We start from the raw sequence: 22967 nt of genomic DNA, 5'->3' as shown, positions 1-22967 counted from the left end.
AGAAGGAGGAGAGAGAGGGGGAGGAGGAGGAGAGAGAGGGGGAGGAGGAGGAGAGAGAGGGGCAGGAGGAGAGAGAGGGGAGAGAGGAGGAGGGGAGAGAGAGAGAGGGGCAGGAGGATGAGAGAGAGTGGCTCTCAAACGTAATTAACCTTCACTCTCTGCATCCCTCCATCCGTGTGGGGACAAGGGGCCTCCGCACACTAGTGCATCATGGGAAATAAGTGCGGGAAAGCACCTGGTGACAGAGTCCTCCGATGAAGGGATGAAAATGAATAAAACAAGGAAGAGTTTTAATATAAACATGTAGAAAAGAGAGAGGGAGGCCCTGTCGTTGATTTAGGAAAATATGATTGACGAGGATAATAAGGCCGATGATTACTGGTCGGCACGCCTTTCAGACGTTAATCATACTACCGCTGCTGCCACCGCTGTGTGTGTGTGTGCCGCCCTCCACAATAAATATGCAATCATTTACCTCTGAGCTGAGCGCCTGGTGGCCAGGGGGCTGGAGGGAAACACTGTACTGTTACTGTATTGATGTACAACTAGCAGCTAGATGTTAGAGGACTCTCTGTACTCTATTAGCTGTGTGTGTGTGTGTGTGTGTGTGTGTGTGTGTGTGTGTGCGCGTGCGTGCAAAACAGCAGAGTGCTATGTTGTTTATCCTGTTAGTTAACCACGCCATTGATCTGTATCTTTACATCTACGTCACCATGTTGATACAAAATGCCCCCCCCCCCCCCCTCTCTATTCAAACGCTTGTGACACTATTGTCATTTCCCATTGTCTTTTGTTGTTTCCCTTAAATATTAATATGATACCGTAGATCAAATGTCCTTGTCCTCCCCTCTAATTGACTCTGACATCGGGGCTTTTGAAGTTAGCGTTTGTTTGATGCGCCTACCTACGATCCTCTGGGGTGTCACTCCACTGTAGAGAAATAATTGACTAATGGGATATGCTGAGGTACCTGGACAACCTCCTGTTGTTGGTATAGACGTCAACATCTCGCTGTGAGGAGAGAGAGGAGAGGTGGTGGGGGAGAGGAGGAAGCTGGTTATTAGCACTGCATATTACAGACCTGGATTTTGCATACATTATCTGGTTGGAAACAAATGTCTGGGTGTCCCAGCAGATGTAGGCTCAGATACGGTTTCTGTTGTTATAGAAATGTTACATTCTAAAGCTCAAATACAAGGGACGAAGAGAAGGCATACGGTTTGGTTTACTGAGATTAAATATCATTATTCTGTGATATAATTCATAGATTATTATAATTACATTTAATGCAATATAACCTGTATTTAATTAATCATACAGTTATTTTAAATATTATTTGAATTTGTGCTAAAATATAATAATGATTGGTTTCATAATATCAGAAATAAAATGTTATTAGCTGTGGAATTTGTACCATTTTATAGTGAATCTTATGAAAAATGTCATTTGAAACTACTCAAACTTTATGTAGCAGCAAACCAATGTCTGAGGCGTTGTGGTTTCCCAATCCTTCCTCCACAATAATATTATCAGAGGGGAAAAGTCCTTATGAAAACTACCAAATTATTTTCCCATGTTACAACTACAATTACACTGCAGCATGCATTATGTAGTTAAGGGATTACCCAGGGACACATCTGATTGGTGTTCGGCCAGAGCCCTGACTATAGCTTCAATAACCCACAATTCCTTTGGCCCCGCGATACCCCTCTGTTGTTACGCTTCTCTCCTTATTCCATAGGAGCGGCAGGCTCAGTAATACATCCCATATGCTACCAGGAATTTATGCGCCACACAAAAGATCCGTCCCGAATGTCACCCTATTTACCATATAGTGCACTACTTTTGACCAGGGTTCTGATCACAAGTAGTGCACTATATAGGGTATAGGTTGCCATTTGGGACACAGTCAAAGTATGGAAACAATAGTGTACTTAGGTGTAACTCACCCACATCTTGGTCTAAAACCGTCTTCCTTCTAAGATCCATATGTTCACAGCAGTGATTGTCCTCTCTTCCTGCTACACACCTATCTATTCATCAGTGCCTTATGTTAAAGCGCTTCTGGAATTTATGCGCTTGTGTTTCTGGTAATCGAGTCAAACTGTCACACGCACATCACTAGGGCAAGATTACACAGTCACTGTGACACCGTGTCTGTGAGCGTGGGTTGAGGTTCATGCTTCACTATACGCCTGTGGAAGACATTTGGGTTCATCTTTGAGCCAAGATGGAAGACGAAACACAGTCTAATTTGACCTCGTTCCCTCACAGTTGCACCTCTCTATACTACAGCACCCACTGCCTCTTGGAAACCAAATCCTTTACTGTGAGTCAGAGGATCCTAACTAGTGCTGTTTTTCACTGATTCGTTTTTCCCACCACTGTCATCCCCTCCTCGTTTAGTGCCGGAGTTAAGTGTTTTTTTAAAGGCCATTACGGGGTCGCCGCGGCAGATGCTAATACAAGTGGGGAGCGCTAATGTCGGAGAGCGCCCAATAAAAAAGATGGACGGCTAAATTATATAGTTGGGAGACAAGCTGGGGCAGTGGTCGGGAAGGATGACGGGAGGGGGAGGGCTCTTATTCATAGTTCTACCTTGACTTCCACTAAATAAGGAAGTAGGCCGCTGAATTAGGCCTCCTCATTGGTCAGTTTGGCCATGTGTGTCCAGCTCCTGAGCAGGTATTGGTCAGCTTACTCGCCACTCATTCAGAAATGTGTGAAGTGAGTCGTTGGGATGCCTCGATACCATTGGCGTTTCTGTCATGGTAATTTAGTATCTAAACATTTGTGTAGATGTCTGTTCGCTGTGGGGAGGCTGTTATTTGGATCGTATCAAACCATAAGGTCAGGGCTATTTGTTTAATATCATATTTTATTTTAGTGCAATAAAGAGACTAATTAAAAATACTGTGTACATTACAATGAATGAGTGAGTCTCTGTAAGACTATATGCATCTGTAGGAACGCATCAGCTTTTGAGTTTGTGTGATTTTATACGTGCACAAGCATGTGTCTGTGTTTGTGTGTGTGGTTATGCGAGACAGCAGGCCTCTCGTGCCCCGGGCGCTCCCTGTCCCTAAAGCCTCGTCAAAGAGGGTAACGAACTAACGCATCATCCGCGGCTGCGTCAAACACACGCATCGGCACGGCAACGCATCCTTTAATAACACTTCCTGTCATCTCCCTGCTGTCGGCACCAGCTGCGTCAGGTGAGCGGCATGATTTCACCTTCTCTTCTCCTCCGCTAACTCTATTTTACCTGTCTCTTCTCCTCCATCCCCCCCTTTCCCCCTCTCTTTTCCGCTAACACTATAACCCATCTCTCTTTTTTCCCTCTCATCCACCTACTCCATCCCCTCTTCCCCTCCCTCTATCCCTGCCTCCATCCCTCTCTCCCTGAACAAGTGCCAAAGTCACCTGCTCTATTTACTTGGTGCTAATGAACAAACAGGAACAGAATGAACAGATGCCACTGAAACAAGGAACTTAATAAAGACCCCGGGTGGAGAGGGGAGGCGGGTGGAGAGGGGAGGCGGGTGGAGGGTTGCTGTTGAGACAAAACAACTGAGAAAAACTAGAGAAAAAACTCATCAGAGAAGCAAATTAGATTAGGAGGGGGAGAAAACACACTCGCTCTTTATCTAAATAAAAAAGTGTCACTTGTCACCACGGCGTGCTCTAACACAACAAAACATGTTTTTATCTCTTTCTTCAGAGGAGCTGGTTGAGTGAGGCTTCCCCTCTTCTAGAGCTCTAGAATGTGGCATATGTCATTATACTGGGAGCAAAGGCATGCTCTGACTGTGTGTGTGTGTGGGGGGGGGGGGGGGGCTCTGCTAAAGCGATAAAGAGATGCATTTGTTACACTTGAAGTCATGTCTATTTTCGAGGGGCGTTGGGGAGGAGATGAATTTACATTTCCTTTCAAGGGCCCTTTTTCCACCGACACCCCACTGTGAAGACAGACTGGACCGTTCAGTCAAATGGACATGCTTGTTTACACGGTGGTCAGGGGAATAGACCTGGCAATGTCACACACAAGGCCTTTACTTCATTTTTTTATGATGCTAATAACAATGCTAATGAGTCACTATCGAAGCTACCATGGGGTCGTTGTTGAGAGTTTAATTCCCTAAATTACCCTAATATCCGGACATATTTGATAGACTTCGACTGGCCTAAGAGTGGTTTTAAAATAGCCTAACGTCAAACATCCCCTCATACAAAAAAACAAAACAATTGTTAGCAATTCCTTGGAGAGCTAGATGCTAGTTGCTAGCCCAGGGCACTCTGATGTTGTGTAGCCTCAGCATGTGTTGTGTTCTGGCATCAACCTGCTGCTAGCTTTAGTGGGTGTGTGTATTCTGGGAGGGTGTGTGTGGATAGGGTGGATGTGCGAACAAGCCCAGGTAGGTAGAGCGTGGCTAGCCTCACCTCCTGGAGCAGGGCGCTAATACATGCAGTGGCTTGACAGACCGCTGTCTACGTTAATGTATGCTACCTCACCTGTCAGTAACGAGGTGAGTGAGGGGAGGTAAACAGGGGTATATCTCAGAGTGGAAGATTGTGTGTTCTGGCGATGACACCCTACTTCTCTGAACTTTGACATGACAGTCAACAGATGCCACTGTATACCTGTTACATTATAAAGTGTGCTAATGGTGCGTTTCACTTAACATATGGTAGGTGACGCCTTAATAATTTCACTCCATCTAAGTAAGAAAAAAGACTTCACTGCAGTTGAGTAGCTCATCAAGAAAACTCATCTACTGTCCTAAACTTTCCACAATGACTGATATGATGAAATATCAAATAAAACGATACATGCACCATACATACATCCACAACATTGTCAATGTTTCTAATTACGTCATGTAATGTCAAAATGAAAGGACAAAACATATGTAATGAACCTACCTGTAATGAATGCCTGAATTGTTAGTATTTTATATATATATATATATATATATATATATATATATATATATATATATATATATATATACACACAGTACCAGTCAAAAAGTTTGGACACCTACTAATTCAAGGGTTTTATTTTTACTATTATTCAACTATGATAAAACACATGGATTCATGTAGTAACCAACAAAGTGTTAAACAAATCAAAATATATTTAATGGGTTCACTTAGAAATGTCCTAAAATAACATCAAATTGATCAGAAATACAGTGTAGACATTATTAATGTTGTAAATGACTATTGCAGCTGGAAATTGCCGAATGTTATATATTTTTAATATATTTTTATGCAATATCTACATAGGCATACAGAGGCACATTATCAGTAACCATCACTTCTGTGTTCCAATGTCATGTTGTGTTAGCTAATCCAAGTTTATCATTTTAAAAGGCTAATTGATCATTAGAAAACCCTTTTGCAGTTATGTTAGCGCAGCTGAAAACTGTTGTTCTAATTAAAGAAGCAATACAACTGGCCTTCTTTAGACTAGTTGAGTATCTGGAGCATCAGCATTTGTGGGTTCGATTACAGGTTCAAAATGTCCAGAAACAGACATTCTTCTGAGAAATGAAGACTATTCCATGCGAGAAATTGACAAGAAACTGAAGATCTCGTACAACGCTGTGTACTACTCCCTTCACAGAACAGAGCTAACTGGCTCTAACCAGAATAGAAAGAGGAGTGGGAGGCCCCACTATTGTTTATCTCAAATTCTTGTTTTGTTACTTGAATTAATAACACCAGTTGTATCATAGTATTCATTCATATTCTACTGATATTTAAATAATTAGTCAGAAAAATTGAGGCAGTCAAATTAAGAACCAATTGTAAGCCAAGAAAAAAGACACTGTTAGTGTGTATATGTGTGTGTGTTGTACGACACTCACCTGTCTCTGCTCCGTCGGGAGGGGAAGGCGGCGTTGCAGCCGGACACGGTGCACACGTGCATCTCTTTGAGGTGCACGTTCTTGTAGTGCAGTTTGACACTGTAGGAGCTCTTGAAGCTCTTCTTGCACACGTAGCAGATCTTGGGGTCGTTGGAGTTGGGGCTGGTGCACAGTTCTCCCTCGGGGGAGTGCGAGGAGGGGAACTTGGGCGGGCTGGCGCCGTAGCTCATGGAGGAGATGAAGCTCTCGTGAAGGGCAGCCATGCTGGCGGCGGCGGCTGCGGCAGCCGCCATGCCCCCGTTGTAGAGGCCGTACTGGCTCATGCAGAACATGTCGTAGGTGGGGTCGTTGAGCTCCTCCTTAATCTTGATGGTGGGCTGGTGGGGTGAGGGTGAGGTGCGGCTCTTGGGGTCTTCCATCTCCTTCCTCAGCTGCGCCTCCTCATCTCTGGCCTGCAGGTCCTCCTGGTCCTTCTCCAGGTTGTTGCCTCCTCCTACTCTGGAGCTCCTGGAGGAGTTGAGCCTCAGCCTCTGGTGCTGCTCCTCCACCTCCATCATCTCCTCGCGGTAGAACATCTTGGAGTCCGAAGTCTCAGAATCGTTCTCAAAGTCTCTCTCGTGGTCCTGGTCCTCGGAGGTGAAGCTGTCCATGCAGCGGAGCTCACCGCCTGGGCCTCCTCTCTCGCCCCTGCCGCCCTCGCCTCCGGGTCCCTCTCCCCGGCAGTCGTCCTGGTCGTGCCTCATCAGGTGTCCCCTCATCAGGCCTGGGCTCATCTCATCCTGGGAGGGGGACTGGTGCCCGCTGCCGCCGCTGTGGTGGCCGTTGTTGTTCCCTCCTCTGCTGTTGTTGTTGTTGTTGTTGCGGTTTCCATTGATGTTGTTGTGGTGGAGGTGGGAGGAGGGGTGGTGGTGGTGGTGGTGGTGGTGACAGCTGTCGTCATCATCGTCGTCTTTGTCCTCATCGTACTCGTCCGCCACGTCAATCACCTCCTTCTCGATCTTCACCGGCATGCTGGACTTACGGGGCTTCTTCTTGGGCGTGGGGTCCGTGTTGGTGGCAGCAGCTGAATCCTGCTGGGGGATACTGGGGGTGGGCAGCCTGTGGTGGGACATTAGCCCACCTTCAGAAGACATATTGTGGGCGTTGTGGGAGGCTGCGGCTGCAGCGGCAGCCAGGAGCTGATGCTGCTGGTCCATCAGAGAGGTGCTGTTGGTGGTGGAGGGCAGGATGGGGCTGGTGGGCAGTGACACTGGAGGACTGACCAGGTGCTGTGGGGACAGCAGCGTACGGTAGAAAGGGGGCACCGGCTGGATGGGCTGCACCGACTTCAGGGAGGGGAAGACCAGTGGGCTCTGCAGGGGTGACTGGAGCAAGGGGTCCAGGGGCGGGGTGGAGAAGCCCAGAGGCGGCCGTCCGGGACTGGTGAGGGTGAAGCCGCTCTTGGCGCTGGAGATGACGGGCGTGCCGGGGCCCGACCCACGGATGAGGTCCTTGTCGCGGTTGTTCCTCAGCATGGGCATGTGCAGGCGTGGGTTGGGGTTGGCGCTGTGGCGGTTGCGGCTGCGCAGCGAGCTGAACACCATGTTGCAGCCCTCGATGGTGCAGCGGTGCTTGATCTTGAGGTGTACGGCATTGTAGTGGATCTTCAGCGTACCTTTGTCGTAGAAGGTCTTGCCGCACGAGTTGCAGCACACACGGCCCTTGCGTGAGGTGGCTCCCATGCGGCGCATGCGGTGCATCTTGGAGGAGAAGGATGAGTGGGTAATGCTCTTGGACTGCTCGCTCTTCACAAAGTGGTGGTGGGCCTGGTGGTCGTTGAGGGAGTTGGACCTAGGCCGTGGGGTCCCGGGTTGCCCCTGGCCTTGCTGCTGCTGGCCTTGCTGCTGCTGTTCTGTCTGCTGCTGGGACGGCTGGTTGGAAGGAGTGGGCGAGATAGGTGATGCTCGGTTGTTGGGCTCCTGTTTGGGCTCGATGGTGTTGTTCATGCCCCCCAGGGCTCCGATGCGGCTGGGGCTCTGACCGTTGCTGCGGAAAGGGCTGAGGGATACTTCGGACTCGCTGCTCTCCACCGGCTCGCCCTGGTTGGGTAGGCTGGCCTCACGATCCCGGTCGTGGAGGACCCGGAGGCCCGACTGCTCCAGCGCCAGGCCATTGGGGGGCAGGCCCAGCATGGGGGCCGACACAGGGTTGATGTACTGGAACGGCAGCAGGAAGGCGAGACTGTTAGGGATGTTCTCAAAGTGGTGGATGCTGGACGGGCTGCTGGTCTCCATGTGGTTGAGGAGGCCTGGGCTTCGGCCGCGTCCCGTGCTGTTGCTCTCGATGAACGTCCGGATGCCTGAGTCGGTCTTGGAGGAGGGCACGGTGACCGCCTGACCCTCCTTCTCCTGGATGGCCATCAGCTCTACGATGGACTTGGTCTCTCCGAAACGAAGGAACTGCTGCAGGGTGATGATCTCCTCTTCCCGAGACATAATGGACCAGCGGTCCAGCACCTTGCCCGCAGCATCCTAGAGGCCCAATGGAAAGACGAGAGAGAATAGACAAAACACACAAAAGTTATTGATTGTGCATAATCACTGTGGTCGGTCTGAGGTCGAGAGGGAGCAGGGTGGAAGGGGGTAGGGAAGGGGTGTTGTTATCGGCTCATGAAATTCAGAGGCCCCTGAAGCGACAAGTAAAGATTGATAATAGAGCTCTGATAATAACCCTCCTCCTCTTCCCTGTCCCCCTTTCCCTTCCCCCTTTCTCTCCTTCCTTCTTTACCTTTCATCAGCTATGCATTCACAGTCATTAGGCACACAGGGAGAGGAACAGGAAGAGTTTAATAAAGTCTAAAAGCAAACAAATGGAGACCGCTGGGGCCGGTGGGGCTGGTGGGCTATTAGTGGGTACCTGTGAATTCTAACCATTTCTGGGGACGTTGATCTATTCGCTGTGAGACTGTTTAACAAAAACAGCCCGTGAAAGATGTGAACTCTCGCTGAGAGTCCCTCAGAACAGCGCACGGCACGCAGCTCCGCTATGTTTACTGCCGCGATGACAGCCGGGGAGAGAAAAGGCTGCTAAAAGAAAGAATGGATTAATTAGCGCGAGCCACTAATCGTACCTTGCTACTTGGCAGCCATTTTTCATAGTTTCCTCTTATCTCTGAGGGAATCTAATGAACAAAGTAAAATGGAGTTAGGAATATCAGTCTATGAGGGGTTAAGTCGACTTTGACATTAAAATAAGAACATCCATGTTAATTTAAGTGCGTCTTTGGAGGTGACACCGATCTGGCATCACTTTCATTAAGAACAGACCTGGGATCAGTTTTTATGTTAATGAGGTTTACGGGATGCATATCTCCCATCAGATTCAATACTAATGAAGCAGCCATACTTTATCAGTGTGACCGTGTCAAGAGGAAAACGCATGTGCTTGCATTTACACTGCCTATGGAGAGAAGGTGGGAGGGAACGGGAAATGTAATGAAGTAAATGTTGACAGGACATATTTTACATCGGCCTTGGTGTTTCCCAACCCTGTGCTTGTGGAGCCCTGTGGAAGCGTGGGAAACAAAGTTTCCATCCTGGGAGAAAAGAATGACTCCGATGGGAGAGCTCTAAGCATTATTCCAAGAGGAGCACTTTCCTTGGCGGCCGTCTCTTTTGGAGATGGTGCTATTAACCACAGAAAAATAAAACGCCTCGAGTTTTGAACAAACATGCGCGTCAATTGCCAAACGTCAAGACATGGCAATGGATTCTGGGAAAGGAATCTTGGCAAGACCTGAACCTGAACTGAAGGAGTTTGCGGTCGGGCTCAGAGCTTTGATACACAGAATACTGACCCAGTTTTGTTGTCTCAGACTCTGAACCCACTGGTGCTCTGACTGTGTACTGGGAGGGTGGAACCCAGCAAATCACTAACAGAGATTGGCACATCCTGTCAATTAAACAACTTATTTGATGGTGTTAGTATGAGATTCAACATTAGTGCTAATCAATTATCTAGACATTTTATTTTAAATTTAAGTCCCATATTGCTTGTTCACACGGGAAGAAAACGAGGCTGTGTGCACTACAGAGCTGCTACTTTGTGAATGGTGTCAGTGTGTGTGCATATATGTATGTAATAATGTATGTGTGTGTGTGTGTGTGTGTGTGTGTGTGTGTGTGTGTTTATTATATGAGTGGTGGGGATAAACACTACAGTTTACTCTGCATGGTCCTGTGGGACCTCTGCAGCCCAGTCAAGTGTGACTTCAAGGGAACGACAGTGCAACCACAACAATTAGAAGCAACGCTAGGGTACTGTTCCCCGTTCACACCCCGCTCCTTCTCTCCTGCCTGGCAGAATCTATCAGAGATACAACAGTCTAAGAGGGTGTAAAAATACATCACAAAGCGCCTTAAAGGGAAAAACACAAGATAAATGTTTAACAAGACAGAGGGAGGGAGAGAATGGAAAAGGAAGTGTGTGTGTGTTCGTGTGTGTGTGTGTGAGAGTGAGAAGGGGGGGTAGATAGAGAGTGGTTGCACATCATGCCCTTAGACATAGAAGCCAAATGAATCCTTGGGAGACGAAACATCAATAGTAACTGGGGTTATTTGTTGTTAAATATACATTAAAAAAACATTTTACACTTTCATTCTGTGTGTGTGAGTTTTTCGCTTGGAGGTATATGACTTTAAATTGTAGCCTGGGCACTATTATTTCATAGCTGCACGGCCGTTGGGGCATGTGGATTTCCATCGGATTCCATTGAAAAAAGTGAAGTATAATTAGGCAGAAAGATAAGAAATGGAGAGAATTGCTCAGATATAGTCACTTTGAAATGTACAACGGGAGTCGTAGAATAAGGGTCACATACGTTAATAAACTGACAAGTACATAACAGGCACGTACGCACAAGGGACACAAACTCACCAAGTGATTGGTGCAGAATGGAATAGCTATGACACATTCCAATATACGTGGTACTATTTTGGATCTGTTTACTGTTACAAAGTGACACTAATGAAATACAATACAGCAAATTTTATCAGAGGTAGGTTATGGATTAGAAGATGCCCAATAAAAAGGTAGGCCTACACTGCGCAGATCAATGAACAATAAATGTTCCTCACTTACCCTAACCACTGAGGAGAGAGTCAGACATTGCTGTTTCAAAGGTTCAAAGGTCACGCCACCACTTGGCAGTCCAAGTCCCCTTAAAAACCCATCACACGCAATTTATCCTTGTGCTTTTCAGAACACTGTCACCGGACACAGACAAGTATGGCTTATGTTCTTATCATATTCTTCCCTCCCATCCCTTCATCCCTGCAGTGGGGGCTAGGAAAACACACACAGCCCAGCCTCCGTCCACTGTTCTGCTCTGCTCCAGATGCTCCTGGAGCACAGTCAACAGGGGCTTAGGCCACGGAAGGGGAGAGACACTGATGGAGAGAAAGACAGACAGACAGGGAGAGATAGATGGAGAGAGAGAGGGGGGATAGAAACACAGACAGGAAGAGAGAGAGGGTGAGGGAGAAACTCCAGCTTGCATTTACTGAACCCCACACCAACCAGAGTGAGTGAACAATATGAGGGGATTAGCTTGACTACAGTTCCTGGTCCAGGGGGAAACCTCATGTGCTTTTTATCTCAGAAACTCCTCATTATTATTCGGCCATTTTATAACCCCTCTCTGTTTACGTTGTGTAATAGTAGATGTTTAACGTGTTTTATGGTAACACTATCAAAGTACAGACCACAAGAGCTGGGCAACCAACAATTCTAAATAAATATTAACAGATAATAAAACATAACATATTCGACAATGAACAAGAACATGTTTCATTGCATATTTCAGTCAAAGCAATGCTATTTGATGCTATCATGACTGGGCTTCATGTCTTTTATATACAAAATCAACTCTTTAGCACTTTTCTGTAAATAAACTTAAACTGTGAGACTCGATCCACGTTCAAACACAAAGATATGCAATGATAAACCCACTTGTAAATCAAACGGCGCTTGTTAATTGAATGCTAACTTCCTAGAAGATGAGAAATGACGTCTAACACCACAATAGCTAGTGTGTGTGTGTATATATACACACTGTGTACATATCATATCTCAAATTCCGAGACAGCTGATGTACATATTTGCACACAAACACACAGTCCCTGTAGTGTTAACCACCTCTTGCAGCCCACTCTGCATTAGCGCATTAGTCTAGCGCCGCTGCAGTGTGAGTAACAAATGTGCCATTAGAAGCACTTTTTACAAGGAGGCACTCATCTCCCAATTAGCCTAATGTTGGCCCTCTCGTTCCCATGTATTTTCCAGCACTGCCCCCTCCACCCCTCCATCCAACCCCAAGTAATACCTCATTAATCCCTCCCCCTCGCCCCGTTCCTCCTCCCTCCAGAGGTATGACAGATCACCCTGTCACAACACATCCCAGAGTCCTTTTAAACAATGCGGATAAACCTCAGTTTGTGAGGTTAATGACAATGAAACAATCATTACAGCAGAGACGCGGCGGTAGGATACTTAATCTAGTGGACGGCCCTCTACCCTCTCTACGTTATTACTTTATCCACCGTGTCCGTGTCACTCGGAATTCATCCGCCCGACGACGGCTGTGTTTATTTATCTTGCAACCGGTTGGCTCGCTAGCGGCGTTCCCAGGTAATGTTTGCTAGTAGCGGAGGTGGCCGGGTGTTGTCGGGGGTGCCCGGCCCAGGAACCTGCCGTGTTAAATGATGGCTGACAGGAGAAGATGAAGATGGTCTTGTTATGGGGCCGGGGCAACGCTGTCAGATTAAAACAAAACAGCCAATTATACAATTAGCTGTAGCGCTATTATTAACAGGCTGCGCTGAGTGAGAGAGAAGCTGGGAGGTTTTACATAGAGGACTAGAAGGAAAACATACACATACATCACTAATCATCACCTATCATAACCAATGACCCAGTCTATTTGGCAGGGAATGGAGAGAGATCCTGCACTCCTCACGCAAGGCAAACAAAGCTAATATCAACCATTAATATCTATGGGCTGTTAGCTGTACAGTCGACAGTCGTGTTCTGGGGTTTGTGGAATAGGGGATCTGTGACCCAGATAGAACTAAAGATGTCATAATGGGGGTTATCAGTCTTTCTAGGCTTTATGATAATGCCATTCAATAGACACATACATTATATCCAGGAAGTGCATCTTGGCCCTAATAGATGTAGGCTACAATGCGTAGGCTGGCTACGCTTGAGGCGGATTCACCAAGGGCAGAGCGATGCGACCAGCCACCACACGGCTGTATGTATTACCCTATCGCCGCGAAGGAGACTACTGGCTGGCCGTGGCGTTGGAGTTGAACCCTGGGAACCACATCGATCCACCAATCGGCTTGGAGTGCCGCGTACCCCCAGAAGACACCAGGGAATCCCCTATTGATCCCCCTCGGCCGCTCTCTCATCCCCAACGTGAAAAAGAAACGGCCTCTATCCCCACGCTCGCCACTTCAAGGGAGGTTAAGCACGAGTTCCTTGTGATCTGAGAAGGTCTTGAACCTTGTGGCTTCCCTCCTCCATGTTCTGTTTCTCTCCCTCCCTTTCTCCCATAATTGTTTTCTCTTTCTATCGTCCATGAATAATGTATTTGGGTAGTGGTGGTGGCGAGAGGGATGCCATGGGGGATGGGGTTCACAAAAGCTCAGTGCCTGGAGCCATCAAGTCAGAGGGCTAGGGCTGTCTCCAGCCCCTGCTCCGCTCCCATTGGCTCTCTGGTGGCAAGGTCGGAGGTCATTGGTTGAACAACCAGCACCACTTCCTGCATGGTGATGATGGGTCACAGGGGAGTGGGTCGACCCAGACGTGGGCGGAGGACATTTGTAAGGAACCGGTACTCTGTGATCTCGCTTAGCTAACACCATGTTCTCATTTAAACTGAATGTTTTGTATGTGAGAGAACACACTTTAAAGATGGCGAACGCTTTACATTATTTTCTGCATTATCCTACATAATTATATCTGATTGGTAAAAGGGCATTTTTAAATGTTTACTTCCAATTGAATTGATACAGTAGTGCTGTTAGATAATGGTGTCATGTATTACAACACTCAAAGGAAACAAGACACTGACACTGTCTTAGAGGAAACAATCAGAGAGAGAGAGAGAGAGAGAGAGAGAGAGAGAGCAGGTGGGGTTGGGTGATCTTAAAGGACTCATGATGACCCCCTGAGGGGAGTGCGACTCACCCAGCCCAGGCCTGGAGAATCATCCTGTTTTCCATATAACATCCCAGCCGCCCCTTAAAAAGACACCCTGACGTCTAAACCAGGTGGGATTCAATAAAAGTCTACACATGGCCCTTCTGCTGCGGCACGTTCATCATTCTTACTAGAACTTGGGAGGGGGAGGCAGATCAGATATGGAATCCGGGTTGATGCCTTTTCCGTTATTCAATTAAACCCAGGCACTGCAGGTCGTGGTCAATACGATGCTCATCAGTGCCAGAGACTCCTTCAGAGCCAGAATGACTGGGGTCTGCTCTCTTTGCAGTGTGAGTGAATGTGACTGCTTTTTCACTGAGAACCAGACACAGTGATCAAGCAATTCAAGCAGACTAGCCCAGAGATACCCTGGCTCTGCCTCCCTGGTTGCTCTCCAACCTGATTTAACTCAAGGCTTTGGTAAAATATTCATGACGACGTGTCGGTTGTTGCTTAGGGCGCTAATCGAGTGGAGTGAAATTTATAGTGGTGGTTGCATGCAGGCGGTTTAGGGCCTTTCTACCAGGACAGATAGGGTGAGTCACTCTCTGGCACTCCTTGACATCCAAGTGGCCCAGGGCGAGCTGTTCCCCCTCTTTTTCCCAGGGTCTCTCCCTTTCTGCCCCTAAAGAGTGTCTGGTAACCTCTGGTTGTTTTAAAGCTGTCCCTCCGCAACCCTTCAAAGGGAAGGAGGACGGTCCTTTGGCCACAGCCCAGCAGAGGTGCAGATGGGGCGGCACATGGAAGCCATTTCGGGGGCCTCTGCGCCGCAGTGGATTAGAAAAAAAATATATTTGGAGCTGCCCAGGCTTCAGATCAGTTCAGAACCTTTCAAGATGCTCCCGCAGCAGTTAAATCTTAGCACCGTCTGGCCGGGCTTGGACTGATCTATTGATTTCACTGTCTTTTTTCACAAGGCTTCCAAGCTAACGTTTTGGCTAGCTAGCACCGCTGTGCTAAGCAGCCGTATCCTCGGTCTACAGTGTAAAACACAGCGGACCCAGAATGCACCCAGGGGGGACTCCTCTGAGAAGTGAGGGAGCAATAAATGAGAGAAAAGAGAGGAGGGAGAGAAAGGAGGGAAGGAGGGAGCGCCTGATGGTTCACATTAATTGAGGATGATTCGTGTGATGTGCAGCGTTTGGACGCGGCCAGGCCGGGGCCTGGGCCTGGGAGACAGATGTGGGGGCCGCTGTTCCTCCTCCAGGGGCTGAAAGGAGCAGTGAGGCGGCTGAGAAATGGCCTGTCTGTCCAGGGGGGTGGGGGGAAGGGGCTGCTTTGGTGTGATGTCCTGCTTTTCTCTCCCTCTTATATCACATCTCCTTTGTCTTGATTACTATTTTGGCAAGGACCACGGGAGGAAAGGTGCATTAACATGTGCTCACCATTTGCTCCTTGGCTCTGCTCATTGGCTTACAGTATGTTTCTGTTGTATTCTGATGTATGTATGTGTTGTTTCTGTTCTCCCTCAGTGTAATACCTGTCCCCCCCTCTAACAGTTGACGGAGAGAAACAAGTCTGATCTGTTTGAAGATTAGCCCCGCTGGAGCGAGGACAAGTAAAACATTGATACTTGATATTTGTTGCGTTTTCTAACCTAATATGGACTAATGACACTTGAGAATGAGGTTCCAACCTTCACTAATCATCAACTTAATCTCATAGTCTGTGTCTGCCCATATTTTACAACAGAGAAAGCAGAGGTGTAATGAATTATAATTTAATACAATTCTTCAAAGCCAATAAACATCAACTCCTACGTCTTTATGTAAAAATGCATCAAATATAATTTCTTATTCCATTCTTACCTGTGATCAACCACAACTAATTTAATACACAGATACACCAATTCCCTACACAGTGCACATTGTAAACTGAAATAACTGAGCACGAGACTGACTGATAAAAATAGACAAAAACACACAATGTACTGACTCCTATCTGCACATGGTGATTTTCCAGTGTCTCCCATCATCATCCTGCAGGAGTAGTGGTGTCTATAACACACCATTAGGGGAGCTCTCAGCCTACTGTGTTTTTACTGGGCTAGCATGCAGCAGAGAGAGGAGAGAATGAGCTAATGGACTCTTTACTTAATGTGATTAGAGCCATTATTGACATGCTGCCAGGAAGATGCAAGACCATTAACTCAACTCCCACCACTCCTCTACCCCCCTGGTTCCACGGCAGCTCTGTACCCTATTTTACTGCCTGCCTGCCTCCCTGCCCACTTCCCTGCCTTGCCCTGCCTGCCTGCCTCTCTTCATGCTTTCACACACAGGGGCCCCTAGACGGGGGGTATGGGGTCCCCAGAGAAGTACTGCACATGTTTTTGTCGTTGTTCCTGGGAGTCGTTGTAGCGTCTCGCAAAATCCCACCACGCTTTACAGCACAGTACACTGGCTTATCAGAGCACACTGGCTTATCAGAGTACACTGGCTTATCAGAGCACACTGGCTTATCAGAGTACACTGGCTTATCAGAGTACACTGGCTTATCAGAGCACACTGGCTTATCAGAGCACACTGGCTTATCAGAGTACACTGGCTTATCAGAGCACACTGGCTTATCAGAGTACACTGGCTCATCAGAGCACACTGGCTTATCATAGCACACTGGCTTATCAGAGCACACTGGCTTATCAGAGCACACTGGCTCATCAGAGCACACTGGCTTATCAGAGTACACTGGCTTATCAGAGTACACTGGCTTATCAGAGCACACTGGCTTATCAGAGCACACTGGCTTATCAGAGCACACTGGCTTATCAGAGTACACTGGCTTATCAGAGCACACTGGCTTATCAGAGCACACTGGCTTATCAGAGCACACTGGTTTATCAGAGCACACTGGCTTATCAGAGTACACTGGCTTATCAGAGCACACTGGCTTATCAGAGCACACTGGCTCATCAGAGCACACTGGTTTATCAGAGCACACTGGCTTATCAGAGCACACTGGCCCCCCGGCAACAAGACATGCATGTACATCTGTCTGTTCACTCTAATCCACTTGAAATGACAGAGCAATAACAAGCTGTAAACATGACTGGCCCATCAAGGAACAATAGATCAGATCGATTGTATTGCATGTTTGACGGGGGAAATCTAATTGTTGCTGTTTGCTTTGAAATGACTAACATGAACAGGATTCTGTTCAAGTGTCCACGAGGAAAGTAAAAGGTATACTTAAGTAGGAAATTGTCGCCCCCCCCCCCCCCTGTTTCAAATTACAATGGTTCAGCCACTCTGGTTTTAAATGGCCTCATTGGGATTGTTGCTTGGCATGTGGGTCGGCCCATTCATCTTTGAAAAGGTGGGTGGCACTGTTGCTGCAGTGTGATTTACACTACCCCACCTGAGTGCCAGAACACATCTATCCCTGTGGCATAGCAGTTCACATAGCCAGAGGCGCCTGGAGAATGTGTGTGTGTGTGTTCGGTGTGTGTGTGGAGTAAGTAACTGTTAGTATGCATTTGGGCCACAATGTGTGTTTTCTTTTGTGTGTTAGTGTACATACTTGGTGTGCGTGCGTGTGTGTGTGTGTGGGTCTCGCAGGGCACTGTTCCAGGTCCCTGGGCCTGTCTACTGTCATAAGTACCATAGTGGTGATTACTTACTGCAAGAATAAACATCATCCCCATGTGCCCAGTCTCTCTGCACTGTAACGTATACATGAAGAAACGCTATAGACCATCAAAACACACAAGACCCCCAAAATAAAATCAAGCCAAACATGTTGTTTTGCCATTTGCGTGCGTGTAAGCACATGTAATACATTTAGATGAATAGCTTTAGTTTTGGAAGCTTCAAATGAAACCCAAGTGGCTTTGAAAGGTAGAGAGAAAAGAAAGACTGGAATGTATCAGGACGCTGATAGAGGAGAGGAAAACAAAGGTTTTAGAAGGCCGGGGGACGCCAGGCGTGGGGAGGTGGAGATTGTGGAGCCCTTGTAGACCTGTGTGTGTATGTGTGCGTTTGAGCCATCCATGCACACACACATCTGGTTCTGCAACACTCTGTCCATTTCACTGGACTTTTCTACTTTCTGATTTTCATTGTTCCTCACAGTCTACTAAACCCTCTTCTCCCTGGAGAGCCCCTAGCTTCACCATTCCTCCTTCGTTCCCTCGTTCATTCCGTCGCGCTACAATATGTGAAATGACAGGCTGCTATAATACACAGGTTTGTGGTGTGCGTTCCACTCTCTGTGGTTTTCAAGGACTACCTTGAAATACTTCAAATGTTCTCCTTTCCCAAACCCCAACATGTGTTTTTATGGCAGACGACATGTAGTCCACCTTAGCTCCACTGCCTTAGCTCTCCTACTCTACTCCGGTAGAACTACAGATCCCAGTGGCACAGAGCTGCAAAACGAAAGCTGTCATTTTGGTTCAATAGGGAGCCCTGAGAGGGTCATACAGGCCCTTAACAAGTTCATTGTTTATTTTATTGTTGGGAGGCAGAAACCCAAACCCCTGTGATTCCTGGCGGGACCAGAGACGTGACGAGAGGACTGTCAGCTCCCCATAACCGGCCGTGTAACTTCCTTTAATAAATGTCAACTCCGTGACCCTCTGGCCAATCACGGGGCTGCACGGTGGGCGGCGGCCACACAATGTCTGGGGCTGGCCCTGTGACACAGGAGGAAGTGGAGAGGGAGACAGTGTTTGTTCAGAGGGACACATGGGACCACCTGGAGACCAGGTTCCAGGACCAAGGGAGGAAAACATAACCTCCAGAGGTGACGTGTCTGTGTGTGTGTGTGTGTCTGTGTGTGTGTGTGTGTGTGTGTGTGTGTGTGTGTGTGTGTGTGTGTGTGTGTGTGTGTGTGTGTGTGTGTGTGTGTGTGTGTGTGTGTGTGTGTGTGTGTGTCTGTGTCTCTGTGTGTGTGTGTGTGTGTGTGTGTGGCAATGCGTGCCTGTTAATCAGAGACATAAGCATTTTCATATCAATAAATCCAGTATGAACACACATGTACCGGTATGTAAGTGTGTGTAAGTACATGTATGTGTGTGTAAGTACACGTCTGTGAGTGACTGTGTGTAATGTAATACTATCCCCCATTGTTTGGGTCTGTCTCGTCTGGCGGTGCTGTGTAGTTCAGTGCAGGGACTATCGATCCCTGGCCCTGTGGTCTAAGGGTTCCTGTCAGTAAACTCATTGAGCCGGGGCACCCTCTCTTCCCCCCCTCTGCCCCCACATAGCTACAAGCTAAACAGCCATCACAGAAACTCAATACGGCCAGACAAGTCCTGCTAGCCAGTACCTTCCCTCCCGCTAGGTCCCGCGAGGCTAACGCTAAGTCAATTCAGACGTGTAGCATCTCACACCAGTCTGAACCTGTTGTTGCCAGGGCTAGCGTGTTAGCGCTAATATGTCTCTCCATACAAATTACAAGCCGGGGGAAGAGGGACCAGATGCAATAAATATGGATTAGCTAATGTCCAGGTCCTCTCAGGTCTGTCGGGGTGGCTAGTGTTAGTGTTAGCGATAGCTGCTAAAGGAACGGGTCTGTCTGCGGCGTAGAGGTGGCGGGGGAGAGGGGAAGTGAAGCCTCACGGGAGCTCCTGGTGAGTTCTGGGAAATGAACTCCCTGCTTCCTTTAAATATACTGTCTAATGTAAATGGGGAGAGGAGGAGAGAGAGGGTGGATATCATTTAGAAAACAATTAGTGGATAATGGAAGAGAGGATGAGGTGGTGGTGTTTTTTATTTGAATATTGACCAGCCAGAGGGTTGGTGGGTTTATGGGTCAAATGTCGTGCTGCTCACCTTGTCTGAGTTGTGTGTGATTGATTCTATTACGGTGGTATGGCTGGTCTGTGTGTACGGCAGGACCCTGACAGAGAGAGTGGGACGGGAGCACAGCTTTGGATGAAAGGAGAGGTGGAGGGAGAGGTGAGGTGAGGATGAGGTCAAGAGGGGGGGGGGGGGGGGCAACGTTTCCACTATAACACAATGGACATATATTGATCTAGCTTGTTCACAAATCAGATTTACTACCTTCTGGTATCTGACTAGGTGTTTTAGTTATTCAGGGGAATGTCTGTAAACGTATCTCCTCCTAATGTAAATTCATCCAAACTCAGTACAGGTCAATGAAAATATAGCCAAGAATATCTCTCACTTTTTCTTCTCTTTGTTACTTTGTTTTGGTAGTTTCACCAAGAGCTTATCTTGATTTAGCAGGTTTTAGTAGCGGTACTATAGAGAACATATGGCTCGATTCTAGTCAGGAATCACACCGTGTCAACACATCACAGCCCAAATGAATCATCTGGGAATCTGTGTATGTGTCATGACACATTTGGTACGTGTATGAACTCTATTGGAGTCAGAAGTCGTGTGGAGTCACTGGATACATGGCTGGGAGCCCATTGGCTGAGGTACCAAGCACTGTTTGTCCCTCACTGGCACCCTTAGCTCATGTCTGACTGCCACTTTTAGCTTTCCTGTCATGGAAGCCAAAGACAAAATACCAATTGACCATAAATGGACAATAAAGTTTTTTGGAACATGACGTGACTGGCTGGCTCAGTGGTACTGAGTTGATTTGACAACTGTTCTGGGGCCAGTGGAGGTAAATGAGGGCTTAGTGACAGTAAGCTATTTTAATCGCTAATCTAAGGACAGTTTGTACATACTCCTACAGATGAGGAGGGACTACTGTGTGCAGGTGGTTGACTTTGGAGAAAAGTACAAGGTTTGGAGAGATAAAAAAACAATCCTCAATGATAATTGTCTCTCATACACACACACACACACACACACACACACACACACACACACACACACACACACACACACACACACACACACACACACACACACACACACACACACACACACACACACACACACACACACACACACACACACACACACAAAAAGGGTATGCTGGGCCAGTTCTGGCTATGTGTGTGCCGTTGGCAGTCCCTCTGGGCAGATGTGGGATGTGTGCCAGGGCCGTGCAGTGAGAGAGGGCCAGTGTGCCCCTGGCACAGCCTGCTAGCTGCTTTGAAGTGGAGGGGCAGTGAGCAGTACAGCGCCGGGCGATGTAATCCCTTTAAACACCATGGAGAAATACAAGGACTCCTCTCTGACTGTCCGACTGTCTGTCATTCTGTCTGTCTGTCTGTCTGTCTGTCCGACTCAAAAGGCTCTGAAGGCCAGCTGCTGTGTCCACAGGTAAAAGCATATGGGAGCGGGTGCTAACCGTGACGCCATACACACACACACACACACACACACACTTCAACACACTGAGCTGCATTGCTTAGTGAAAGTCAGTCTCCCCGTTAGGTTTTGTCTGGCTGGTGGGTTGGTTGACAGTCAGGGGGCATTCTTCAGAGGGTAGGTCAGACCAGCACCAGGCCTGTAAGCACAGCAGCCATGTAAGGTGTACCGCTAGACTGCATTCCTGCTGGTCCAGCTCTCTCTCTGTCTCACACACACACACACACACACACACACACACACACACACACACACACAAATGCATGCACGCTAGGACACACACACACACACTCTCTCTCATCTCCTCAAACACCTCAAGCCTTGCCAACACATAAACACAAACTTATAGACATTATTTTGTTTGGCGTGTGAACGGTACTAGGCAAACAAAGCTGCTTGGCTCTGGTTCCTCCCTAAATGCTATATTTCTCTCCTACACGTCCTATATGGGATGTCTTGAGATCTAAACAACCATGAGAGAGAGTTTGGTTCTGGGTCTGGTGGTCATTACAGCTTGGCAGGTTTACCTGGGAGGAAAACATTCCTGCTCTACAATCTTGGTGTGTGTGTGTGTGTGTGTGTGTGTGTGTGTGTGTCTCTCGAGTCTGTTCATGACCTCACAATTTGGTCACAGAGCAGAGACAAACATGTCAAAGATATATGGAAATATACTGTATACTGGTCTATAATACCTTTACATTGACCCTTGATATGAGCATACAACTGGCTACATTAGTTTTTATCTGTCAATACTAATGTACTTGAGAATTCCATAAAAACCACTGGACTGAATCCATGTAAGTTGACTCTTTCAAGCCAACTGAGTATTGGAAAGTGACCTCAGGCTCATTGTCAAAGCATGATGTATTTTTATGCATGGGTGGTTTAGGGTTATCCTCATCACTATCCCATTACATATTTCTATAATATCTAGACTATATCATATAGAAACACATAATCACACATATTTACTTGACAAATTGTCTAATGACCCACCTGACTCTTTCCTTGACCCTGCTAGCTGGTTCCTAACACACTAAAGTAGCTCTCTGTCACACTGATGGAATTATTTATGACCCCAGATCCCATTTCTGGGTCGACCACAGCACCCATCCACCCAACAGTCTAACCGGCACAGTCAACTAATCATTCTACTCCCTGCTCTCTGGGGGGGCGGTTGTGTTTTGTGTGATGAGAGAGAAAGATGGAGTCACTGAAGCACACGGTGGCAGAAAGGAAGAGGGAGGGAGGGAGGGATGAGAGGAGGAGAAGGGGGGGATGAGAGGAGGAGAAGGGGGAGGGAGGGATGAGAGGAGGAGAAGGGGTGGGGGGCTAAAGTGAAAAGTCATGCCAAGGTGCAGAGGGGGCCTCGACAGTCCACAGGGAACGATGGCTACATCTATGGTTAGTACTCAAGTGCTATTAAACACTCCTTCTTCCTCTCATTCCATCCCTCCTTCCCCCCTTCCTCCTTCTCTCTCTACTAACTCCCCAGGTCCGGGCCAGGTACAAATGGCTATTTGCTGTACAACTCCCACAACATGTTTGTGTCTGCTAGCACAAGACCCTAACAGCGTGTAAAACACAAAGAGACAGAGAGAAAGAGAGA

General features: G+C 47.5%; 1 protein-coding gene across 6 annotated transcripts in view; it reads right to left on the bottom strand.

Annotated features, from left to right (window-relative positions):
- bnc2 (basonuclin 2) overlaps nt 1-22967 on the bottom strand; it is a 233773-nt gene that overhangs the window by 6204 nt on the left and 204602 nt on the right. For all 6 annotated transcript variants that reach the window (XM_090187765.1, XM_090187763.1, XM_036933757.2 and 3 more), the window contains one exon: nt 5874-8383. In XM_090187765.1, the coding sequence (XP_090043891.1) occupies nt 5874-8383 (2510 nt within the window). The remainder of the gene's footprint in view (nt 1-5873; nt 8384-22967) is intronic.

Source organism: Oncorhynchus mykiss, chromosome 10 (genome assembly GCF_057628025.1).
Source record: "Oncorhynchus mykiss isolate SJ-2025 chromosome 10, ASM5762802v1, whole genome shotgun sequence".
NCBI classification, from domain to species: domain Eukaryota; kingdom Metazoa; phylum Chordata; class Actinopteri; order Salmoniformes; family Salmonidae; genus Oncorhynchus; species Oncorhynchus mykiss.
This window is presented reverse-complemented; position numbering and strand designations above follow the sequence as displayed.